Source organism: Bos javanicus, chromosome X (assembly GCF_032452875.1).
Source record: "Bos javanicus breed banteng chromosome X, ARS-OSU_banteng_1.0, whole genome shotgun sequence".
Lineage (NCBI taxonomy): Eukaryota > Metazoa > Chordata > Mammalia > Artiodactyla > Bovidae > Bos > Bos javanicus.
This window is the reverse complement of record NC_083897.1, coordinates 108,532,485-108,555,967: the sequence shown is the minus strand read 5'-3', so window position 1 is coordinate 108,555,967 and position 23,483 is coordinate 108,532,485. Positions and strand designations below refer to the sequence as shown.

The 23,483-nt window shown below is 39.2% G+C and overlaps 1 protein-coding gene across 1 annotated transcript in view; it reads right to left on the bottom strand.

Moving 5' to 3' along the window:
• Positions 1-1,331: 1,331 nt before the first annotated feature.
• Positions 1,332-23,483, bottom strand: part of PRRG1 (proline rich and Gla domain 1) — a 143,760-nt gene continuing 121,608 nt past the window's right edge. The window contains exon 4 of the mRNA XM_061410456.1: positions 1,332-5,048. Coding sequence (XP_061266440.1) covers positions 4,563-5,048 — 486 coding nt within the window. The 3' untranslated portion in view covers positions 1,332-4,562. The remainder of the gene's footprint in view (positions 5,049-23,483) is intronic.

Sequence of the window (23,483 nt, the reverse complement as noted above, 5' to 3'; positions counted from 1 at the left end):
TCTTGCCTGGAAAATCCCATAGATGGAGGAGCCTGGTTGGCTACAGTCCATGGGGTCCCTAGGAGTCAGACACGACTGAGCAACTTCACTTTCACTTTTCACTTTCACGCATTGGAGAAGGAAATGGCAACCCACTCCAGTGTTCTTGCCTGGAGAATCCCAGGGACGGGGAGCCTGGTGGGCTGCTGTCTATGGGGTTGCAGAGAGTCGGACACGACTGAAACGACTTAGCCAGAAGCAGGGTAAGAGGGAGCCTTCTGCGGGTAGAAATATCTTGATCTAGGTTTTAGGTTTCATGGATGTGTTAAGATGTATGTTATAAAATTTTTAGAAACTGATGTTTTTAAAAGTACCTAAACTTACACTTATAAAATATACATTTTAGGCTTACAATTTATACTTAAAATTTTTCCTTGGATATAAGTAAATTGTTTTAATTTTGTATATCATAAAGATCAAGTCATATTTACATTTGCTTAGTTAATGACACGTCACATCAGCTTCTCATCTTTGAGGTAACTATACTTAGGGAGATGTCCTGTGGTCATATACGTTTCCATCTTTTGCTTTCCTTTCTCAGTGTGTCATGTCAAATGCAAGCTATTCTGCTAAGGAGAAAACACAGGTCTTTTGTATCTGTAGACAACACTGTTCCCAGTAGTCGACAAACTCCACTATAGCAGGGAACTGAGTCTACCCCTTTGGAACAAGTGTTCCCATTTTGTATCATTCCAGCATCATTCACAAGTAGTATGGATCATTCTTTCTTAGGCTTCGAACACCCTGAAGTTTTCAGCAGGTAATTTTTGATTACTGAGCAGTGTTCCCTAAATTCCTAAGAAAAAAAGAAGTGTAATAATTTTACCATGTTAAAAAGATCACAATAAGAGCTTATACAGCATGTTTATCACCTCACCATAATCTAATTATTAACAAATGGCAGAAGAAATCTTTTGGGTTTAAAAATAGCTTTATTTAGCATACCCAAAACAGAAACATAAGAAAAACCTTACCTGGAATGAACATAAAATAGTTAAATACCATAATTTAATGTAAACCAGCTGTTTAAAAATGTGAAATATTATCAAATACATGCTATTTACACAGAACCAAGGTAAAGCTCCCTCCACAGTTATTCTATCAGATCATCAATCTTGAAGTCATCATTAACAGTGAATCAAACACAGCATCTGTATTTGTACTGGTCAATAGGAAAAAGAGAAATCATTTAATTTAAACAGATACAATTCATTGTGACATTCAAAGCAGGGAGGCAGAAAAGTGCCAGTTCTAGGATTCCAGACACAATCGCTGCAGATGGAGGTCTGGAAACCGATCCACTAAAAGACCAGGTAGCCCATTCTTTCATGTAAATATACACTGGTTGATTCAATGTAGTTACTTCTTAAGAAAGGTACTAAATAGATCTGTAAAAATAAACATTTATTAAAAATGATCAAAGGTGAATGTAATATCAGTCAGGTAAGAAAGGCTAAAGCATAAAAATAGACACTATTCCAGACAAGCCCCTTTAATTATAACAAATGTTAAGAAACTCAGTGTACAAAACCAGATAGGGTAGCAAAAGGGTTTCTAAAAAGGTCAAACCCAAACCAAGATCAAACAAACTAACAGACTGTTTCTTAAAGAAAGTATTGTGTTTATCTTAGACATTTGCTTAGCCTGTCATTATCACCTGAATGCGGCCATGAGACCTGTGGCTGATGTGAACGGTGTGGAATAGTGTGTTCTCCGACAACGGTCTAAAAAGCTATAGCCATTGATCAGTGTAAGCATTTGGCGTTTGCTTCAAGGATCAACATTCATTCTTATACTTAAATTCAGGTATCTCTAAGAGGCAGCGTTAAATTCACTATCAGGAGTTTAGAATGTAAAATTAAATGACAAGTATGTATAGTTAGTAATAGAACATCCTGCTCCTTTGTCTCATCCTGTAATTTTCAATCTTTTGGTCTCCACACCCCTTTATATTCTTAACATTTGTTGGGGATCTGGACACCAAAGAGCTTTTGTTTATGAAATTTATAGCTACCAGTATTTGCCATATTAGAAAGTAAAAGTGAAAAAAAAATAAGTACTTATTGATTTAAAAATATAAAAAAGTCCCCAAATTAAAAAGTCCATTACATGCTAAACACAAATAACATTTTAAAGCAAATAGCTATATTTTCTAAAACAAACAAAAGCATGGGAAGATGACTAACGTTTTTAACAACTTTTTGAGAGAGAAAGTGAAAAGACAATGTGTTGGTGTTATTATGAAAATACTGTTGGTCTCACAGACCCCCCTCAAATTTGAATGTTCTCAAGGACTCCCATCGGGGCTCATTGCCATTTGTTGAGAACTGCTGGTTTAATCTGAGGCCTGATATTAATGACAAAAGAAAAAGTCCACACAAAAGGAGCCTTAATTTTTCTCTAAACCAAAATACATTACTGGCTCAAACACTCCCATTCTCAGCTTTAAGTAGAAGCCAGAGATTACCATGTACTCAGGGCCAAATTCAAAACAATGCTGTCATTTCTGCTGAGACCAGGTTCGAGATTTATTAATTTTTAGTCCATGAAAGCCGTAAAACCTGTTATCTAAACACAGTCAGCGGTAGTTCCCTTTCCAGCATTTGCTTACTCCTGCTTGTGCTGAGCGGACAGTTGTCATTAAGTAGGCCCAGCATTGGTACAGACCAGAGAATGACAGGTGTTGAACTAAGAGCCCACACACTCAAATTAGGAACCTGTGAGCCACTAATGGAGCAGCCTGCTCTATTTCTCACTGTGAAAACTCAGATACATTTTAGGGAAACAGAAGCTTCTTCCCCCATGAGAGCAAGGAGAACAATGCTGTGACCTTACACCTAGAGTGCTCTTCGGGTCTTACAAATGACTTTCACACATATCATCTCATTGCATCCTTTTAAAGCCCCAGGAGGGACTTTAAAAGGCAGGGCGAATGATACTATCGCCATTTCAGAGGTAAGTAAAGAGCTTGAGGGTCAGATATGGGTCTTTCCCAAAGTGGCCTGGCAAGGGTATGGCAGAGTGGGATCTGAATTCAGGTCATCTGACTCCTAGTTCAAGGTCCTCCCAAGCAGTCCTCCTCCTTAGGGTTTAGGGGAGTCTGCGTGGGGATGGATATGGAAGCTGCAGGACAGACGCTTCCAAAACCTGCTTGCCTTCTGCCTGATCAGCCATTTTATCCAACACTAAGGAGTTGTGGGAGTGGCACAGAAATCTGACTGATATAATGCATTTTCTATCAGTGCATGTATAACTGTTGGATTTTTTCTTCTTTCCTAGCCAGTTTATGTTGGCAATTCATTCACAGCCTGTTCCCCCTGCTCCAAAGATTTTCAACAAAAATTCTGCAGTTAAAAAAATCTGAAAATACAAAATGAAATAGCAACTGTGAGATATGTTTGCAGCTATAACTAGATTTATTGTGCGCCTGGCACAACACAGACTTTGCAGTCTTCCTCTGCCAACTGGAGAATAATGCAGAAATCACAGTTCTTAATTTAAGGGAAAATTGTCTGGTAATGATCTTGAGACAAAGGCTTCACTCTATACAAAAACATTAAGAAAATAACTCCCAGGGTTTTAACTAAATTCTTACTTGCTAGAAGATTCTGGGGTGGTAGGAGAGCAACTAGAGTAAAAGGCAATGTAACATGGAGAAAGAAAGTGTTGACAATGAGCCAAGGAGAAGTCTGCATCCGTTCTGTCATCGATTTGAGTATCTACTTGAGAAATGATTCTTTTGCCAGGAAATCCACTCCACCAAGATGTTAATACAAATAGCATGTGACATTCAAGGACACTAAGCAAACACTGTTTAATTTTTGTGGGGGAGGCAGTCAATTACAGCACCAAAATCCCTCCTGTGAAAGCAGCCAAAAGCCATGAAGGACCAGTGATTTTCTTGCTGTCCACTAGGAACAAGGTATCAATTATTATGCCTTCCTTCTCTCTCTGTCACCCTCTGAGATGTTCCTCAAGTCAAAACTGACTATATGCATTTTTTTCCCTTTTAAGGAAGTTTAAGAAGGTTAACAAAAGCCTGTAAAAATTTAAAAGCAGGCTAAGTTCATCTTATTTTCAAAATTCAACAGCACATTGCTGTTACACAAATTGTTGGTGCCTTCCCCCAACCTCCAATTTTGGTGAGTAATGTTCTCTTTACGGGTGATTTAGATAGATGTTAATGACTTTTTAACAGGTGCCCATATACTGGGCTGATGTACACACACGTCTATGTTCATGTACATATATACATAAACATACATGCGCACACACCAAAGTACGTCTCCTAGGAAGACCTCCACTAGTATTTTTCCCTCTTCACATATTTCCATTAGCAAAAATGAGCATGGATAAAGAGTTTAGAGTGGGAAACAGAACTAATGAAAATCAAATCGGAGAATATGAAGTGGTATGCTGTCAGAGTCCAATAAGTCAGATGCACGTGTATGTAGTGGTAAAGTGCTAGAAAGTTCTCTCATTAGTATTTTAAAAACGATTATAGTAGAAAGAAGTTTGCAGTTTCATTTGATAGTGGTGACCACTGGCACCATAGCAATGGCACTGGCTGAGTTGGAGTTGATGATGTCCTCATACTCCGGAGGCGGATCAAGATGAGGTTCTGTTTCACTCCTCCGCAGGTTCATCTGCCCAGTGGCTTCCTCGTAGGTCGGTGGGGGATCGCAGTTGGACAGGCGAGTGGAGACGGAATCTGAGCGCCCAACCACATATTCCAGGAAGCCTGGGGACAACCCGCTGTTATCAAAGACTTCATCTGGTGGGGGAGGTGTAGTGATAATATTGAGGTGTTGAGGGAAAGGAATATGACTTTCCGTCACTGTCTGTCGGCGAGTCTTGTTTCTTAGGAAGCATCTCCAGATCAGGAAAATGACAAGGAGGATAATGAAGAGGCCAAAGATTAATGGAAAGGTAAGGTAAAACTGAAACCAGTCACTTCCTCTGTTACTCTCTCCTTGTTGTGCTTTTGTGTACGTGTTCCAAAACTCCTTCTGAAAATAGAAGAGGAGATTAACTGTAAATCAACATGATCCAAAGATCGGAAATAGCAAATGAACGCATATCTGGGTTTTATTAATATGATGAAAAGAAAACCCCAAACCAGATTTGTTGGTTCCAGTGACCTGCGGCCTGTATTTTCCCTGACAAGAAACTGTAGATCATGGTGCTCCCTCTGGACTCTCCCCTAAAATGGGGAGTCAGAACCCAAGGTCTTCAAGACTTGGTGTTTTTTGTATTTTCAGTTATGATATATTGGAAGGGCAAAAAGCATAAAGAATTTTCCCTTTTCCAAATATACCACCTAATCTCCCCTTTAATATAGAAGGTAAATACCATTTTCCATGTCCAATTATGAGAGAGGGACCCCATCATCATTGTGCTATTTCAGGCTGTTGGAGGCTCTTAGTGCTCAGATGCAATGCCTTGTTTCCCAATAGCTCTGTTTGGGACTCTCTCCTACCAGGTATTCCACCCCCAGCCCCAGAGTACACAGATTTAATGCATCTAAACACTCAATAAGAAGTAGTGGTGATTATAATGAATTTTTGTATATCATGGGCTTCCCAGGTAGCTCAGATGGTAAAGAATCCGCCTGCAACGCTGGAGACACAGGAAACGTGGGCTCGATCCCTGGGTTGGGAAGATCCCCTGGAAAAGAGGATGGCTACCCACTCTAGTATTCTTGCCTGGGAAATCCCATGGACAGAGGAGCCTGGCAGGCTACAGTCTATGGAGTCAGACACAACTGAGTGATTAACAGTTCACTTGTGTATCATAAGTCTGCTTCAAATTGGAGTAATCTATATCCCAAACCTTGGTACAAACACCACCCCCAATGCTTAAACTTAGCCAATAATGTTTGTTTTTTTTCCCTCACAATATTTGTTTGCAGGCTACTGATAGTATTTAAACACCCAGCAGAAGGTAAGACTGTGGGCGCTAAAACTGTTTGTTTCATAGCACTGTCTTTTATTAGTCGTAAAGGCTTTTAAAGTACTATGTGGGTCTAAGAATGACCCACAGTGTTCCACCCCTAAACTTGATCGTCTTATAAGGTACATTATTATTCCAACATTCCGTGATTCTAAGATAAAAGTTTGATATGCTGTAAGAAATATGGTATGATTTAGTAACAGCTGTGTGCAGGTGAAAATATGCAAGGTGCAACATTCAAACAAGCCAGAAGTAGAGACACTGTAATCCCAAAGTGTAGAGCATTTATGTTAGGACAATACCCCAAACTGGAAATTAAATTTTTATTAGTGAAACAGTTAATAATCCAGGTTGAAAACTCATGAAGCTTTTTGTAAACAATAAAAGTGTACGCTATTTTTGTATAACTGTTACTTTTAGTATTGCCAACTTTATTACAGAAAATATAGATTATATAAAAATTTACTAATGCAGAAATATCTGAAAAGGAAAAACCAATCATCTGTAATTACATTGCAAAGATAAAATCACTATTAACATTTTTGGTTTACAACTACTCTCTGCCAACTCTCAGTCAAATCCTTACACAAATGTACATTTTTTAGAAAGTTGGAATCAAACTGTACTAAATCTCAATAAAAGTTTTATTAATCTACTTATAGAGACCTACCAAGTATCTACTTTGTAGGTAACTTTCTTAATCGATAGAGATGAGGATTTCTCCTCTCTTTGCCATCTCTCAGCTCACCATCTCCTTCCCCTCCATTTAATCTTAACCACAAAACACAAATAATATGTGATTTCAAATAATTATATAATGTTAATCTTAGAATAAATGGAATAGACAAATGACTTTTTAATCTTGTCCAGTCACTTTTGGATAATCAATAATGCACATGAAAATGGTTCTGTTTTGTTTTGTTTTCATGCTTGGCTGGTATAAATCAATGTCTGTGGTTTCCTTGGCACACTTGGGAAAAAGCAGCAAAGTTGTGATTTTTTTTTTCCTTTGGGAGAAAAAAACGTTAACCCTTGAAAATAAAAGTGTGATTCTATTTTAAAGACAAAGCTTAGACAATAGAATAGAATCATCACAGCAGCTTTTTACTTTACTAATAGCAACACAATTCGCAAGCTGCACCTAATAATCATCCCCACTTGCAGATGAGGAAATGGAGGCTCAGTGATGTTACCTTATAATAAAACCAAGGTCACTTAACACACACATGTTGGAGCTGGCATTTGAATGCAACAGGCCTGGTGTCAGAGCAAAACAAAAAGCAGTCTGTCCTGATGCATAAGGTATGTCAAACTTGGACAGTTTCCTAGAAAATTCAATCTTTCTCATCATGCTAAATGTGTAGTTTGAAAACAAGTAACATTCATTGATCTGAATAAAAAGGTACTGCCAAGATTTATTTCTTTGGAAACTAGACTGACTTTGTCCTTGAGGCAAGAGAATCAGGGAAATACTCACTTAAAATCAAGTAAAATAACTGTCATTCAAATAGACAAACCAGGTTTATGTCTCTCTAAGCTATTTAGATTGTTCTTTATTTTACTGGAAATAGCCAGAAGATATTCAGAAAGCAAATAAGTGATTTCAAGACTAAGTAAAACAGTGCTTTAGAGGCAGTGGATGTTTATTTAAGAAAGAAAATTTTAATGAAAGAAAGGGATTCAGTCATTTTAGGTAATGCTAAAATTACATAGATAATGAATCTCAAGGGATCAGAGGGGTCTGGCAAATCATTCAGGTATGGATGAACCCTTGCACCCCTGGGATAAATCCCATTCGATCGTGGTGTGTGATCCTTTTAATGTTCTGTTGGGTTCGGTTTACCAGTATTTTGTTGAGGATTTTTGTGTCTGTGTATGTTTATTAGTGATAATGGCCTGTAATTTTCTATTTTTGTTGTATCTTTATCTAGTTTGGGTGACAGGGTGATGGTCGTATCACGGAATGAGTTTGGGACTGTTCCTTCCTCTGCAATTTTGTGGAAGGGTTTCAGAAGGATAGGTGTTAACTCTTCTCTAAATGTTTGATAGAATTCACCTGTGAAGCCATCTGGTCCTGCACTTTTTTGGTTGGGAGGTTTTTTGTTTTTGTTTTTTTACATGTACTTACATACTTATTAATAATGAGAGATTTTTTTCTTCATGTTTTGAAATACTGATGTTAGGTTTCAGATCCCATGACCGGATTCCACCAGCACCCTAAAAGATAGGCTCTCATTATGGTAAGCAGAGCTAGGGATTACAAATCTATGCCTTAGCATTTGTTGGGAGTTTTTAAATCACAGTTTCAGTACTTGTGACAGGTCTGTTCATATTTTGTATTTCTTTTTAGTTGAATCTTGGGACACTGTACCTTTCTAAGAATCTGTCCATTTTATATAGTTGCCTTATAGTCCTCGGTATTTCTGTGGTTTCTAAGTTCTCCTTTTCATTCCTAATCTTAGGTTTGTGCCCTCTCTTTTTTCTTGATGAGTCTGGCTAAAGGTTTATGAATTATCTTTTCAAGGAAGCAGTTTTTAGTTTCACTAATCTTTTCTATTGTTTTCTATTTATCTGTGCTTTAATCTTTATGATTTCTTTCCTTCTACGAACTTTGGGGTTGTTTGTTCTTTCTCTAGCTACTGTAAGTGTAAGGTTAGATTATTTGAGCTTTTTTCTTGTTCCCTGAGGTAAGATTGTATTGCTGTAAACTTTCCTGCTTTTGCTGCATCCCATACGTTTTGGATTGTCATGCTTTTGTTTACCTAGAGATAAATGAAATTTTTTTTCTTCAGTGATCCATTGGTTGTTATTTGTTGCTTTTCCCTTGTTGCTTTTTATATTTTCTCTAGTTTTTGACAATTATTTCGGAGGCAAGAGCCCCAAAAGATAGATGTTTCATCACAGTAGGTAAGTATGTGAAAGATTCTACCAAACCAAATTTGTTGCTATTTTATTATAAAATGTCTGCTTTTCTGATTTGAATTTTCTCAATACCATTTTTAAGTGGAATTTGAGTGACTCAAGGCCTGAAGGACCGTATTCCTAAATTCAAAGAGTAAAGCCAAGAATATTTTTCCAGTCTTTGAGTAATCAGCTCAGAACCTACCTATGTGGTAAAGTTTGGAAGTGGGTGATGGGCCCAGTGAGTTTGTATTGCTGAGGGCCCGGCAGCGTTTATACTCAGCACTCATATTCTCCCTTTTACTGAACAAGTACGACAGGGAAGGAAAGACCACCAGAGAGAAGGGACAGAAGCCACAATCTTAACTCCAAAAGCTGCCTTGTTGAGAACAGGTCAGAATATTCCAGCAAGAGGTCGTTGAACACTGTTAAGATTCTTTACCTAGACGGATGTTCTAGGGTAAAAAAAAATCCCTGTAAAAGTTACTTTGTGTTCTTTCATTCATCAAGAGTAGGACTATGTAGATCTAACTTCTGAGAAAACAAAGACTACTTGTAAATTATGAACTACGATATAAAAGGTAAGGCATTCTCTTGAAAATTGCCACTAGAGTATATAATTTGCTGAAAAGCAATATTTATGATAAGTATAGTTTCAACTTATTTTACTATAAGTTGTAAAAGATATAGCTGGGGGATGAAGAACAAGGTACAGTTTTTCTTTTATTTTTAATTGGAGGATAATTACAGTATTGTGATAGTTTCTGCCATACATCAACATGAATCAGCCACAGATATACATATGCCCACTCCCTCTCAAACCTCGCAACCCCCCTAGGTTGTCACGGAGCACTGGCTATGGGTGCCGTGCATCATAGAGCAAATTCCCACTGGCTGTTTTCCATATGGTAATGTATATGTTTCAGTACTACCTTTAAGTCATCCCTCCCTCTCCTTCCCCCGCTCTGTCTATAAGTCTGTTCTCTATGTCTGTGTCTGCTTTGCTGCCCTGCAAATAGGATCATCGGTACCATCTTTCTAGATTCCATATAGATGCAATATGATATTTGTCTTCTCTTTTTGACTTAACTTCACCCACCTCATTAGAACTGACTCAAATGTGTTCAGAAGTTACAGTTCTATCTTTTAAAAAATTATGGGGATTATTATTTTGCTAGGCAGCATACAGCTTACATAAAGTAAAAAACTCTGTAATTTAGGTATAATGGTTAATGGTTGTAAAACTGTAAAGGTTCAGATTCAGGATACTTGAGGTGGGAACTGATAGCTGTCCCAGTATAAGAGGCAACAGGAGAACTCTCAGGTCCCAAAATATCCCTTGTAAGCAGCATTAAAAACTGACTGGTATTTTAGGGTTGCAGTTGAATATACCAATGTAGGAAGACCCCGGAGAAGGCAATGGCACCCCATTCCAGTGTTCTTGCCTGGAAAATCCCAGGGACGGGGGAGCCTGGTGGGCTGCAGTCCATGGGGTTGCACAGAGTCGGACACGACTGAAGTGACTTAGAAGCAGCAGGAAGGCCCAGACTGCACTTCCTTCTGTGGCCACATCAGATCTATGCAGGGAACAATTGTTTTCTGGAAAAAACCTATAAAACTAGCAGAGCAACTTCTACTCATCAGGTGAACCAGGAAAAAACCCTACACTGAGCTGAATAGGAAAGGCTGGGACACAACCTCCCCATGGACCCCACCCGGCGTGTGAGGACCTATCATGGGGAGGGATCTCAGAAACATGAGCTGTTCTCCTTGAGGAGTAAAGGGTTTGAGCTCACGTGGGGGCACCCCGACTGTATTTAGCAGGATGGGAGCAGACTCAGAAGCCCCCAGACTTCCTGTGAAAGAGACTCACTTGCTGATCTTAAAGCATCAATCGGCCTGAGGCACAGGCCTCTGAGATAGCAGACATCTTTTAGGCCTAATGCAATGCTCTGGGGGTGGAGGACGGCAGGGGCCACCTTCGCATCCTGGAAAGGGGCTTGTAGCTTTGTGTGCAGCTGCAATTTCTGAGGGTTCTCTCTGGGTGTCTGACTCTGGTAGGGCTTGTGCACACAGGTGACCCAGGGCAGAGCAAGAAGCAGCACTGAGGTGCCAAGTCCTTCTGGGAAAGAGGCTTTCTGTCACAGCTCTGTGGCCTGAGGGGCAGATTTCTTCGGAAACATACAGCTACGGCCCCCTGTGGTCCTCTCCAGAGCACCAGCACCTCCCAGAGGGGAGCCTGTACATGTGTCTGCTGCCCCCTAATCACCTGGCTGTGATGGCTAGCAGGTCCTGTGTTTGTGGACCTCTCGATAGTGGAACAGATGTTAATAGTTCCTGGCTGGCTACCACTCTCAGGGCACAGCACAGACACAGATTGAAACATAGCCCAATTTTTGTGTGAAAAATCCTTCTTTGCTTGTCTTAGAGCTTCAGGCTGAGGAGCAAGATTCCGGTTTGGTGCTTATATAGAGAGATTTCTGAAGGCTCTCTGTGGATGAAGGCCAGAGGATGGCGCCTTTGCACTCTCCCACCACACTGCTCCAGGCTGCCGGTATCTCCTAGAAAGGTGCTTCTACCCTCCATCTGGCACCCCGACTTTGTAGGCTGCTGGCTAGGACACAAGTCTATACCACTGGGCCCTGGTAGTCAGATGACTTACCCTTGTGGTGCCACAGGACTATAGAGTATGTTCACACATTTTAAAAGCTGCTGTTTGAGGTCTGGCTTCTCATCAGCCTGAATGTAGGTGCTGATGGTGATCCTCTTCTTTGGGTCACTGAAATGTCTTGGCACACCCCCAAGACTGGGAGCCAATAGAAATAAAATGGGCTGCTTGAACAATCACAAAGGTTTGACAGGCAACCAAGAGCTAGGACAGGGTTGAGTGACAAGGTTCTTCTTTTGTAGACGACTACTTCAAGACTGGGAGAGATGGTGGTTTCATCTACTAAATAGAAACCAACAGAGAGTCAAGGAAAATGAAGAGAGGAATGATGAAACATCAGAATAAAACCTTTACCGAAACAGCGGTAAGTGAGTTATCTGATGAAGAGTTCAAAACAATGATCATAAAGGTGCTACTGAACACAGGAAAGGAGTGGGCACACACAGTGATAACCTCAAATGGAAGTTACAGAGCTGAAGAATACACTAGAGGAGTTCAGCAGCAGACTAGATGAAGCAGAAAAGGTCAGGCATTTGAAGACAGGTGAGTGAAACTCAGCCAGTGAGAGCAGCGAAAAGGAAAAAAAACAAAACAAAACCGAAGATAGATAGCTTAAAAGACTTTGGGGACAACACTGAACTGACTTAAGATTTGCATTTTAGGGAGGTGCCAGGAGGAGGAGAGAGAGAAAAGCATGGAAAGATATTTTAAAGAAAGAATGGGGAAGGAAACAGACATCCAGATTGGGTTCATCTTGTTTGGAACTCTCCAGGTTTCCCAAAGAGACACATACCAAGACAGATTATAATTAAAAAAATTAAAGTTAAGGAGAGACTTTTAAAAGCAGCAAAAGAAAAACAATATGTAACATACATAAGACCAGCAGTAGATTTTTCAGCAGAAATGTTGAAGGCCAGGACGGAGTGGCAGGATCTATTCAAAGTGCTGAAAGGAAAAAAAACTTCCAACCAAGAACACACTCCCCATCTAAATAGTTATTCAAAGTTGGGAAGAGGGTTTTTTGGACAAGCAAAAGGTAAAGGAGTTCATTACCAGCCTTATAAGAAATGTTACAGAATTTTCTTCAAGCTGAAAAAAGGCACTAATTAAATCTCATTGGTAAAGGTAAATAATGTAATAAAATGTAATAAAAAGGTACATAATGTAGTAAAATGGTAGATTAATCATTTATACAGCCAGTATGAATGTTAAAACACAAAAGTAGTAATAAAAATAACTAACTACAATCCCATTACTGTTGACCCTTGAACAACACAGGGGTTAGGTGTACCAACCTGCTACCTACTTGAAAATTCCCATAGAACAGTTCCACATCTGTAGATTCAACCAAGAATACACTGTGTAGTCCTATAGTACAAGTTTAGTGAAAAAAATTCCATGTATAAGTGAGCCTGCACAGTTCAAAACCATGTTGTTCAAGGGTTAACTGTAGGTAAGGGATATACAAGATACAAAGATGTAAAATGTGATATGAAAAGCATAATGGAGTGGGGAGGAGTAAGAATGTAGAACTTCAGAATGTGTTCAGATTTACAACAACTTAAGTTGATAACTTGTATGTGTAAGCCTCATGGTAGCCATAAAGCAAAAACCTATAGTAGACACTTAAGATAAAGTGTACTATTCAAGAAAATCATCAAATCACAAAGGAAAAGAACAACAGATGAATGACTAGAGGAACTGCAAAGCTGTAAGAAAACATTTAACCAACAAAACAGCAATAAATATATACCTATACTTCATTGTTGCAAGACATAATCGACCTGGGGATTTTTGCAGAAGCTAGTAACTGGCCAGTGATTTGTTATGTAAATGAATAGTGAACATCTGCATTTGAGTAAAAACACTTTTTTTTTTGTACTTGTGCATGTCTTACTAAATAAAGCATTCTAATATTTCATTAGAGGCAGTATAGCTGGCACTCTATGCAGGAGGACAGAGCATCTATTTCAAATATACTGTTTCACTGGCAGGACATTCTGTACTTTCTGGTGGCATTTTTCTTTAGTCCTGTGGGTATTATTTCACCTAGAGTGTGTTCTTTTACCTGGAGTTGACAAGGTGGATCTTGTGGAAATGAGAAATTTCTCCATGTGTCAGTTTTGAAAATGTTATGGTAATACACCTGTGTTTCTAACATATACAAGGTTGGAACAAAAACCCAACAGAGCAAAATGTGAATGATAATGACAACTATAAGTTGGATAATAAACCCCTGGTCAGTGTTAAGCTTTAACAACTTTATACAATAATGCTAACTGTATCACTTTCTAAAAACATATTGATATGTGTTTGTTACACCAATGTTATTGCCTGGAAATGTATCAATTGATCAAGGGTTCATGATACAACTTACAATTGTCATTATCATTCACATTTAAGGCTGATGTTCTGTCTGATCTGTCCATTGATGCAAGTGAGGTATTAAAGTCCCCTACTATCATTATAAACTGCTATTTCTCCCTTTAGAGCCATTAATATTTGCTTTATATATTGAGGTACCCACTATGTTGGGTGAATGAATATTTACAAGTGTTATATACTCCTGTTCGATTGACCCCTTTCTCTGGAAAATTCAGAAATATGCAGAGATTAAACAACATATGAACAATCAATGTGTCAATGAAGAGATCAAAGAGAAAAAAATTCCAAAGACAGATGAAATGGAAACATACCAAAACTTATGGGATGAAGCAAAAGCAGTTCTAAAGGGAAGTTCATCACAATAAATTCCTATATAGAAAAACAAAAATTAGAAACAACCTAATTTTATACCTCAAAGAACTAGAAAAAGAAGGAAAAACTAAGGCCAAAGTTAAAAGAAAGGAAATAACAGATCAGAGTGGAAATACATTAAATAGGAACTAAAAAGACAATAGAAAAATCAGTGAAATTAAGAGCTGGTTCTTTACAAAGATAAACACAATTGACAAGCCTTTAGACTCCTGAGAAACAAGGAGGACTGAAATAAACATCACAAAATAGGAGATATTACAGTTGATACCACAGAAACTGTAAGAGGCTACAATGAACAATCACATGCCAACAAGTTTGACAACTTAAATTACTAGAATGTACAAACACCAAGACTGAATCATGACTAGAAAATATGAACAGTTACTAGTGAGGAGATTATTAAAAAAAAAAACAAACCTCCTAACAAAAGACACGGACCAGACTGTTTAACTGGTAAAATGTACAAAACATTCAAAGAATTATTAATACCAATCCTTCTCAAATACTTCCCCCCAAAAAGAGGAGGAACACTGCTTACGTGAGGTCTGTTGAGCTGCTGTGTGCTTTCACATACTGCCTTGGTTGTATACTGTGTTCAGGATCTTATCCCAAAGTTTCACGGCTGTTATATTAACTCAGCAGTATACCTAGAGCAGTATGCTCAAGGGCGAGGTGAGTAGACCATTAATTATAGAGACTTTAATTGACTAAATTGACTATGAATGTGTGTGTGAGGGTACTCCATACCTCAAGGCCAAGGAGAGCTTATGAAGGGAGACTGGATCACCAGGCTGTTGTCACTGCCCAAGGGGAGGCTCTGGGTTAAAGGCAGAATGAAACGATTCCTATAGGTAAGGAAGGTAAGAGACCTCCTCTTGTGACAATCACGTTGGTGGGTCATGGCTGGACTGAGAGACTTAACCCAGAACAGAGAGAGAGCCTTGTGACGGGAAACCGGTGGCTACAATGAAAGGGAAAATACAAGAGGCCTACAGTCTGTCACTGCCTCACTCACAACTGTTGCACTCTTTGCCCCTGACCTGATGAGGTCCCATGGGTGCGGTACCTGCCATGATGTTGCTACACAATGGACAAATAGAAATATCCTGTCACGAACATCAGGTGCCAGCACCTCCTAACAACTTTAAGGAGGTGTACTAGTGCCTCATAACAGGAAGAAAATGAGCTGCAATCCTGCAGCCAGCAGAAAGGAAACCCCCAAAAGAGAAAGTTAGAAAAACTGAGAGATGGCAAATATGTTCCAGGCAAAGGAACAAGATAAAAAGCCACAAGAAAACCCAAATGAAGTGGAGATTGGCAACTTACCTAACAAGGATATTGGTAGTGAAGATGTTCCAGGATTTTGGAAAAGAATGGAGGCACAGATCAAGAAAGATACAAGAGACGTTTAACAGTTAAAGAACAAACAAATGAATTAGCGATACAATCACTGGAATGAAAAAGACACTAGAAGGACCCACTAGCAGAATAATTGAGGCAGAACAATGACTAGTTGGCTGAAAGAATAGTGGAAATCACTGTTGCAGAACAAAATACAGACAAAAGAATGAAAAGAAATGAGGACAGTCTCAGAGACCTCTGCTGCTGCTGCTAAGTGGCTTCAATCATGTCCGACTCTGTGCAACCCCAAAGACGGCAGCCCCCCAGGCTCCCCCGTCCCTCAGATTCTCCAGGCAAGAACACTGGAGTGGGTTGCCATTTCCTTCTCCAATGCATGAAAGTGAAAAGTGAAAGTGAAGTCGCTTAGTCATGTCTGACTCTTCGCAACCCCATGGACTGCAGCTTACCAGGCTCCTCCGTCCATGGAACTTTCCAGGCAAGAGTTCTGGAGTGGGGTGCCATTACCTTCTCCAGAGACCTCTGGGACAACATTAAATGTACCAACATTCCCACTCTAGGGGGTCCCAGAAGGAGAAGAGAGAAAGAAAGGCCCTGAGTAAATATTTGAAGTGATAATAGCCAAAAACTCCCCTAACATGAGAAAGGAAACAAAGTCCAGTAAATACAGACTCTCAGGTAAGATAAACTTATGGAGGAACATGCTGAGACACATACTAATCAAACAGAAAAAAAATTATAAAGACAAAGAAAAAATATTAACACATAATAAAGGGAAAAGCAAAAATAACAGGGAACTCCAATAAGGTTGCTGCTGCTGCTGCTAAGTCACTTCAGTCGTGTCCAACTCTGTGCGACCGCATAGACAGCAGCCCACCAGGCCCTGCCATCCCTGGGATTCTCCAGGCAAGAACACTGGAGTGGGTTGCCATTTCCTTCTCCAATGCATGAAAGGGAAAGTGAAGTCGCTCAGTCGTGTTCGACTCAGCGACCCTATGGACTGCAGCCTACCAGGCTCCTCTGTCCATGGGATTTTCCAGGCAAGAGTACTGGAGTGGGGTGCCATTGCCTTCTCCCCCAATAAGGTTATTAGCTGGTTTTTCAGCAGACGTTCTGCAGGCCAGAAGTGAGAAGCATGATGTATTTAAGGTGATGAAAGCCAAGAAATAACAGTCAAGAATAGTCTGCCCAGCAAAGCTCTCATTCAGATTTGTCCAAAAAATCAAAAGGTTTACAGACAAGCAGAAGTAATGGAATCCAGCACCATAAGACCATATTTACATCAAAGATAAAGGAACTTCTCTGGGGCAGGGGAAAAAAAAAAGGCCACAGCCAGAAACAAGAAAATTACCAATGGGAAAGCTCACCAGTCAAAGCAAATAAACGGTACATGTAAGAAATAATCTGCACACAAATATGATATCAAAACCAGCAATTGTGAGGAGAGTACAAGTGCAAGATACTGGGAATGAAATGGAAATTGATATTGGAATGGAAATGGAAATGGAATGGAAATGGAAATGGAAAATGATAACGGAGACTAAAACAACCTTGCACATACAGAGAATGCAGTATCAAACCTCACGGGGAAAAATCCTCACAGGAACTGCACACCAAAAATCTACAACAGATACACAGACATAAAAAAGAAAAAGGAAGCCACACACAACACTGAAGTTATTCATCAAATCACAAGAGAAGATAAAAAGGGAAGAGAAAAAGACTTGTAAAAATGAACCAAAACAATTAAAAAGTGACAATAGGAACATACATATTAATAATTATCTTAAATGTCAACTGATTGAATACTTCAACCAGAAGGCACAGACTGGCTGGCAGGCTGCGAAAACACCACCTGTATATATGCAAAAAGATATGACACTGGAAGATAGGCCCCCAAGGCCGGTGGCTGTCCAATTTCCTACTGGAGAAGAGTGAAGAAACAGATCCAGAGAGAAAAAAAGAGGCTGTGCCAAAGTGGAGACGTTGCCCAGTTGTGGATGTGTCTGGTGGTGAAAGTCAAGTCTGATGCTGTAAAGAACAATATTGTACAGGAACCTGCAGTGTTAGTTCCATGAAGAAAGGCAAATTGGAAGTGGTCAAACAGGAGATGGCAAGAGTGAACATCGACATTTTAGGAATCACTGAACAAAAATGAACTGGAATAGGTGAATTATATTTAGATGACCATTATATCTACTACTGTGGGCAAGAATCCATTGGAAGAAATGGACTAGCCCTCACAGTCAACAACAGAGTCCGAAATGCAGTACTTGGGTGCAGTCTCAAAAATGACAGAATGATCTCTGTTTCCAAGGCAAACCATTCAATATCACAGTAATCCAAGTCTATGCCTTGGATTTTTCATTTTTCAGTAATGCTGAAGAGTGAAAGTCGCTCAGTCATGTCCAACTCTTTGCAACCCCATGGACTATACAGTCCATGGAATTCTCTAGGCCAGAATACTGGAGTGAGTAGCTGTTCCCTTCTCCAGGGGATCTTCCCAACCCAGGGATCAAAGCCAGGCCTCCTGTATTGCAGTCAGATTCTTTATCAGCTGAGCCACCAGGGAAGCCCTGGTGAATGCTGAAGTTTAATGGTTTGATGAAGACCTACAAGGCCTTCTAGAACTAACACCAAAAGAAAAACAGATGTCCTTTTCATTGTAGGGGACTGGAATAAAAAAGTAGGTCAAGAGATACCTGGAGTAACAGACAAGTTTGACCTTGGGGTAAAAAATGAAGCAGGGCAAGGGCTAAAAAGAGTTTTGCTAAGAGAACACTTAGTCACAGCAAACTCCATCTTCCAGCAATATAAAGATGACTCTACACATGGACATCACCAGATGGTCAATACCAAAATCAGATTGATTATATTCTTGGCAGCCGAAGATGCAGAACCTCTATACAGTCAGGAAAAAGAAGACCAAATTGGTGGCTCAGAAGTTAAAGCATCTGCTCACAATGTGGGAGACCTGGGTTCGATCCCTGGGTCGGGAAGATCCCCTGGAGAAGGAAATGGCAACCCACTCCAGTACTCTTGCCTGGAGAATCCTATGAACGGAGGAGCCTGGTGGGCTACAGTCCACGGGGTCACAAAGAGTAGGACACGACTGAGCGACTTCACTTTTGAAGAAAAGTACGGGAAACCACTAGACCATTCAGGTATGACCTAAATCAAATCCCTTATGATTATACAGTAGAAGTGACAAATAGATTCAAGGGATTAGATCTGATAGACAGTGTACCTAAAGAACTATGCATGGAGGTTCATAACATTGTATAGGAGGTGGTGACCAAAACCATTCCAAAGAAAAACAAATGCAGAAGGCAAAGGAGTTGTCTGAGGAGGTCTTACAGATAGCTGAGAAAAGAGAAGCAAAAGGCAATGGAGAAAGGGAAACATATACCCAAGTAAATGGAGAGTTCCAGAGAATAGTAAGGAGAGATAAGAAAGCCTTCCTCAGTGATCAATGCAAAGAAATAGAGGAAAACAACAGAATGGGAAAGACTAGAGCTCTCTTCAAGAAAATCAGAAATACCAAGGGAATATTTCATGCAAAGACAGGCACAATAAAGGACAGAAATGGTATGGACCTAACAGAAGCAGAAGATATTAAGAAGATGTGGCAAGAATACACAGAAGAACTATACAAAAATGATCTTCATGACCCAGATAACCACTTTGGTGTGACCACTCACATAGAGCCAGACATCCTGGAGTGCGAAGTCAAGTGGGCCTTAGGAAGCATCACTGCGAACAAAGCTAGTGGAGGTGATGGAATTGCAGTTGAGCTATTTCAAATCCTAAAAGATGATGCTGTGAAAGTGCTGCACTCAATATGCCAGCAAATTTGGAAAACGCAGCAGTGGCCACAAGACTGGAAAAGGTCCTGTTTTCATTCCAATGAAAAGTTTTCATTCCAATTTCATTCCAAAAGTTTTCATTCCAATCCCAAAGAAGGGCAATGCCAAAGAATGTTCAGACTACCACACAATTGTGCTCATTTCACATACTAGCAAAGAAATGCTCAAAATCCTTCAAGCTAGGCTTCAACAGTACATGAACTGAGAACTTTCAGATATACAAGCTCGATTTAGAAAAGGCAGAAGAACCAGGGAACAAATTGCCAACGTCTGTTGGATCAACGAAAAAGCAAGAGGATTCCGGAAAAACATCTATTTCTGTTTCATTGACTAGGCTAAAGCCTTGACTGCATGGATCAGAACAAACTGTGGAAAATTCTTCAAGAGTTGGGAATACCAGTCCACCTTACCTGCCTCCTGAGAAATCTGTATACAGATCAAGAAGTAACAGAAGTGGACACAGAACAAAAGGCTGGTTGAAAATTGGGAAAGGAGTACGTCAAGGCTGTATATTCTCAGCCTGCTTATTTACCTTCTGTACAGAGTACATCGTGTGAAATGCTGGGCTGGATGACTCACAAGCTGCAATCAAGATTTCAGAGAGACATATCAACAACCTCAGATATGAAGATGATACCACTTTAATGGAAGAAAGCAAAGAACTAAAGAGCCTCTTGTTGAACATAAATGAAGAGAGTGAGAAACCTGTGTAAAATTCAACATTCAAAAGACTAAGATCATGGCATCTGATCCCATCACTTCATGGCAAATAGATGGGGGAAAAAATGGAAACAGAGACAGACTTTCTTTTCTTTGACCCTAAAATCACTGCAGATGGTGACTGCAGCCATGAAATTAAAAGATGCTTGCTCTTTGGAAGAAAATCTGTGACAACCTAGACAGTGTATTGCAAAGCAGAGACATCACTTTGCCAACAAAGGTGTCTAGAATCAAAATTATCATTTTTCCAGTAGTCATGTACAGATGTAGAGTTTGACCATAAAGAAGGCTGAGCACTGAAGAATTAAGCTTTTAAACTATGGTGTTGGAAAAGACTCCTGAGAGTCCCTTGGACAGCAGAGATCAAACCAGTCCAGTCTGAAGGAAATCAACCCTGAATATTCATTGGAAAGACTGATGCTGAAGCTTAAGCTCCAATACTTTGGTCACCTAATGGAAGATTCAATTCATTGCAAAAGACCCTGATGCTGTGAAAGATTGAGGGTAGGGGGAGAAGGGGCGACAGAGGATGAGATGGCTGGATGGCATCATGGAATCAATGGACATGAGTTTGAGCAGACTCCAGAAGACAGTGAAGGACAGGGAAGTCTGGCATGCTGCAGTCCATGGGGTTTCAGGGCAGAGAGGGAGAGAGAGCGAGGGTGAAGAAACTCTTTATTAAATAGACATAATTGGGATACATATTTAGAAGTGAACTTTCCTACAGAATTTATGTTTCATGCTATGTCTACTTAAAGAGTTACTCAAATCTTTCTGTAACTTGAAACCTTACAGTTTTTCTAACTTAAGATAAATGATGGCAATTCAATGCATATCTGCATCATTCCAAATGAGAAAATATTGATAGATTAATTACCCAATATAGGTTTTGTCACCTTTGACGTCTCACTACAGAGAAGCTAAAGATACTGGGATCTGTCAGCAGACATGTGCCACATTAAAAGATATACTATGAGAAGTCATATGCTTCTAGAAATTATGAATTGTATTCAGATGTGTTCCACTCTACAGAACACTTGTACAGCAGTTCACAAGTACTTCTTAGTCTTCACTAAAAGTTAAGGTCTCTACAGGTTCAGAATGCTAATACATGTAATTAAAACTACTAGAAATACTAAGAGAAAGAAATATCACTATGCCAAATAAGCTGGATGTTTTGGCTAAGAAAAGATATGATGTATGGAGATGCGTTTTTTAAAAGGGAAATGAAAGTTATTTTATCCTCAAGTAAAACTGGGTGTTTCCAGACATAGAGAACAGACTTGTGTAGGAAGGAGGGGGTGGGATATATATGGAGAGAGTAACATGGAAACATACATTACCATATGTAAAACAGCCAGCCAATGGGAATTTGCTGTATGAAGCAGGGAGCTGAAATTGGTGCTCTGCAGCAACTTAAGAGAGGTGGGAGGTGGGAGCGAGGTTCAAGAGGGAGAGGACATATGTATACCTGTGGCTGATTCATGTTACTGGATGGCAGAAACCAACACAATACTGTAAAGCAATTATCCTTCAATTAAACATAAATGTAAAAAATAAAACCGGGTGTTTCATAATGAAAAGAGTTACATAAAGGGCTAACTGAATGGATATAGGAAGCTGAGGGCAGAGAGAAAGAACTTTATCTTGGGTACTCAAGCTAGCTAAAAATGGAATAATTTTATGGTAAGGTTTCCCCCCCCCCCCCAAGTAAGTAGTGAATGTACAGGAATCTGAAACTTAATTTTCTTTCATTTGCTAAAAGGACAAAATTTTCATGGGCTACTGGTCCGCTCCTGATAAGACTGAAAAGTTTCTCTTTACTTTTTAATAAATTTGCCTAGAAAACAAAGATCCTATGTTTTATCAAAAATAATTTCCTGTGTTTGGTGTTTTATCAAGTCTCTGGAAACTTAAAAACACCTAGTCTTCTCTATTAAAAGAGCTAAGGTGTTGTTTTTACAATTTTGTAACTTTCTGTTTTCCCTGATAAGTCTTTGTCACTTTGATTAAATGGATAACTCAGTACTGTTTCAGAAGGACCTATGATCCTATTTGTTTTAATATTTTGAGATTGTTTTGACAAACTTCCCCCAAATCAAATTACCAAATGAAGTCTTCTTGACCTTGAACTACTTTTGGGATTTTCCAGAAGTATCCTGGAACATGTCAAAAGATGTGTTGTCTCTCCTTACAAAAAAAGAGACTTTACTTAGGTTTATTTGATATGTTAAATTATATGGTAAATATTAATAAATATGAAGTAATTATAAACCTTCTCAAGGTTTTATTTGACATATATATGTTGCTAATATTGTAGTCCCAGAAATTTTATAAAATTCCTAAAACTCTGATATGTCCTAGTAGACTGTCATTAGTTATATATCTAGTTATCATCTTAAAATGTTCTCTGTGATTGGAATAACCAAATATCCATGTCAACTACGTTATTATGAACTCTTATCACATTTTTAACGACAGACATTTGTCTTTTTGTCATTAGAGTTAATTGTTTCTTGCTTTTGCCAGACTATTCCTACACAAAGTGTTTCATTTTCAAGAACACTCATGGAAAGCACTCTAACTAGTAGAGGTTCCTGATAACTTTCAGGTCTTTAAACAAAAAAATATGGGAGGCAGATGGGCAATAAACACATGAAAAGATGCTCAACATCGCTTATTACAGAAATACAAATCAAAACTACAATGAGGTATCACCTCACACCTATCAGAACGACCAGCAAAAAAAAATCTACCAACAACAAATGCTAGAGAGGATGTGGAGAAAAGGGAACCCTCTTGCACTGTTGGTGGAAATGTCAATTGGTACAGCCACTATGAGAACAGCATGGAGATTCCTTAAAAAAAAACTAGGAATAAAACTACCCTATGACCCAGCAATCCCATTACTGGGCATATACCTTGAGAAAACCACAAATGAAAAAGACACATGTACCCCAGTGCTCACTGTAAAACTATTTTCAATAGTCAGGACATAGAAGCCACCTAGATATCCACTGACAGATGAATAGACAAAGAAGATGTGGTACCCAGACACAATGGAATATTACTCAGCCATTAAAAGGAATAAATTTGAGTCTGTGATAGTGATGTGGTTGAACCTAGAGCCTGCTAAACAGAGTAAATGTCAGAAAGAGAAAAGCAAAGATATATTAACACATGTATATGGAATCTACAAAAATAATACTGATAAACCTATT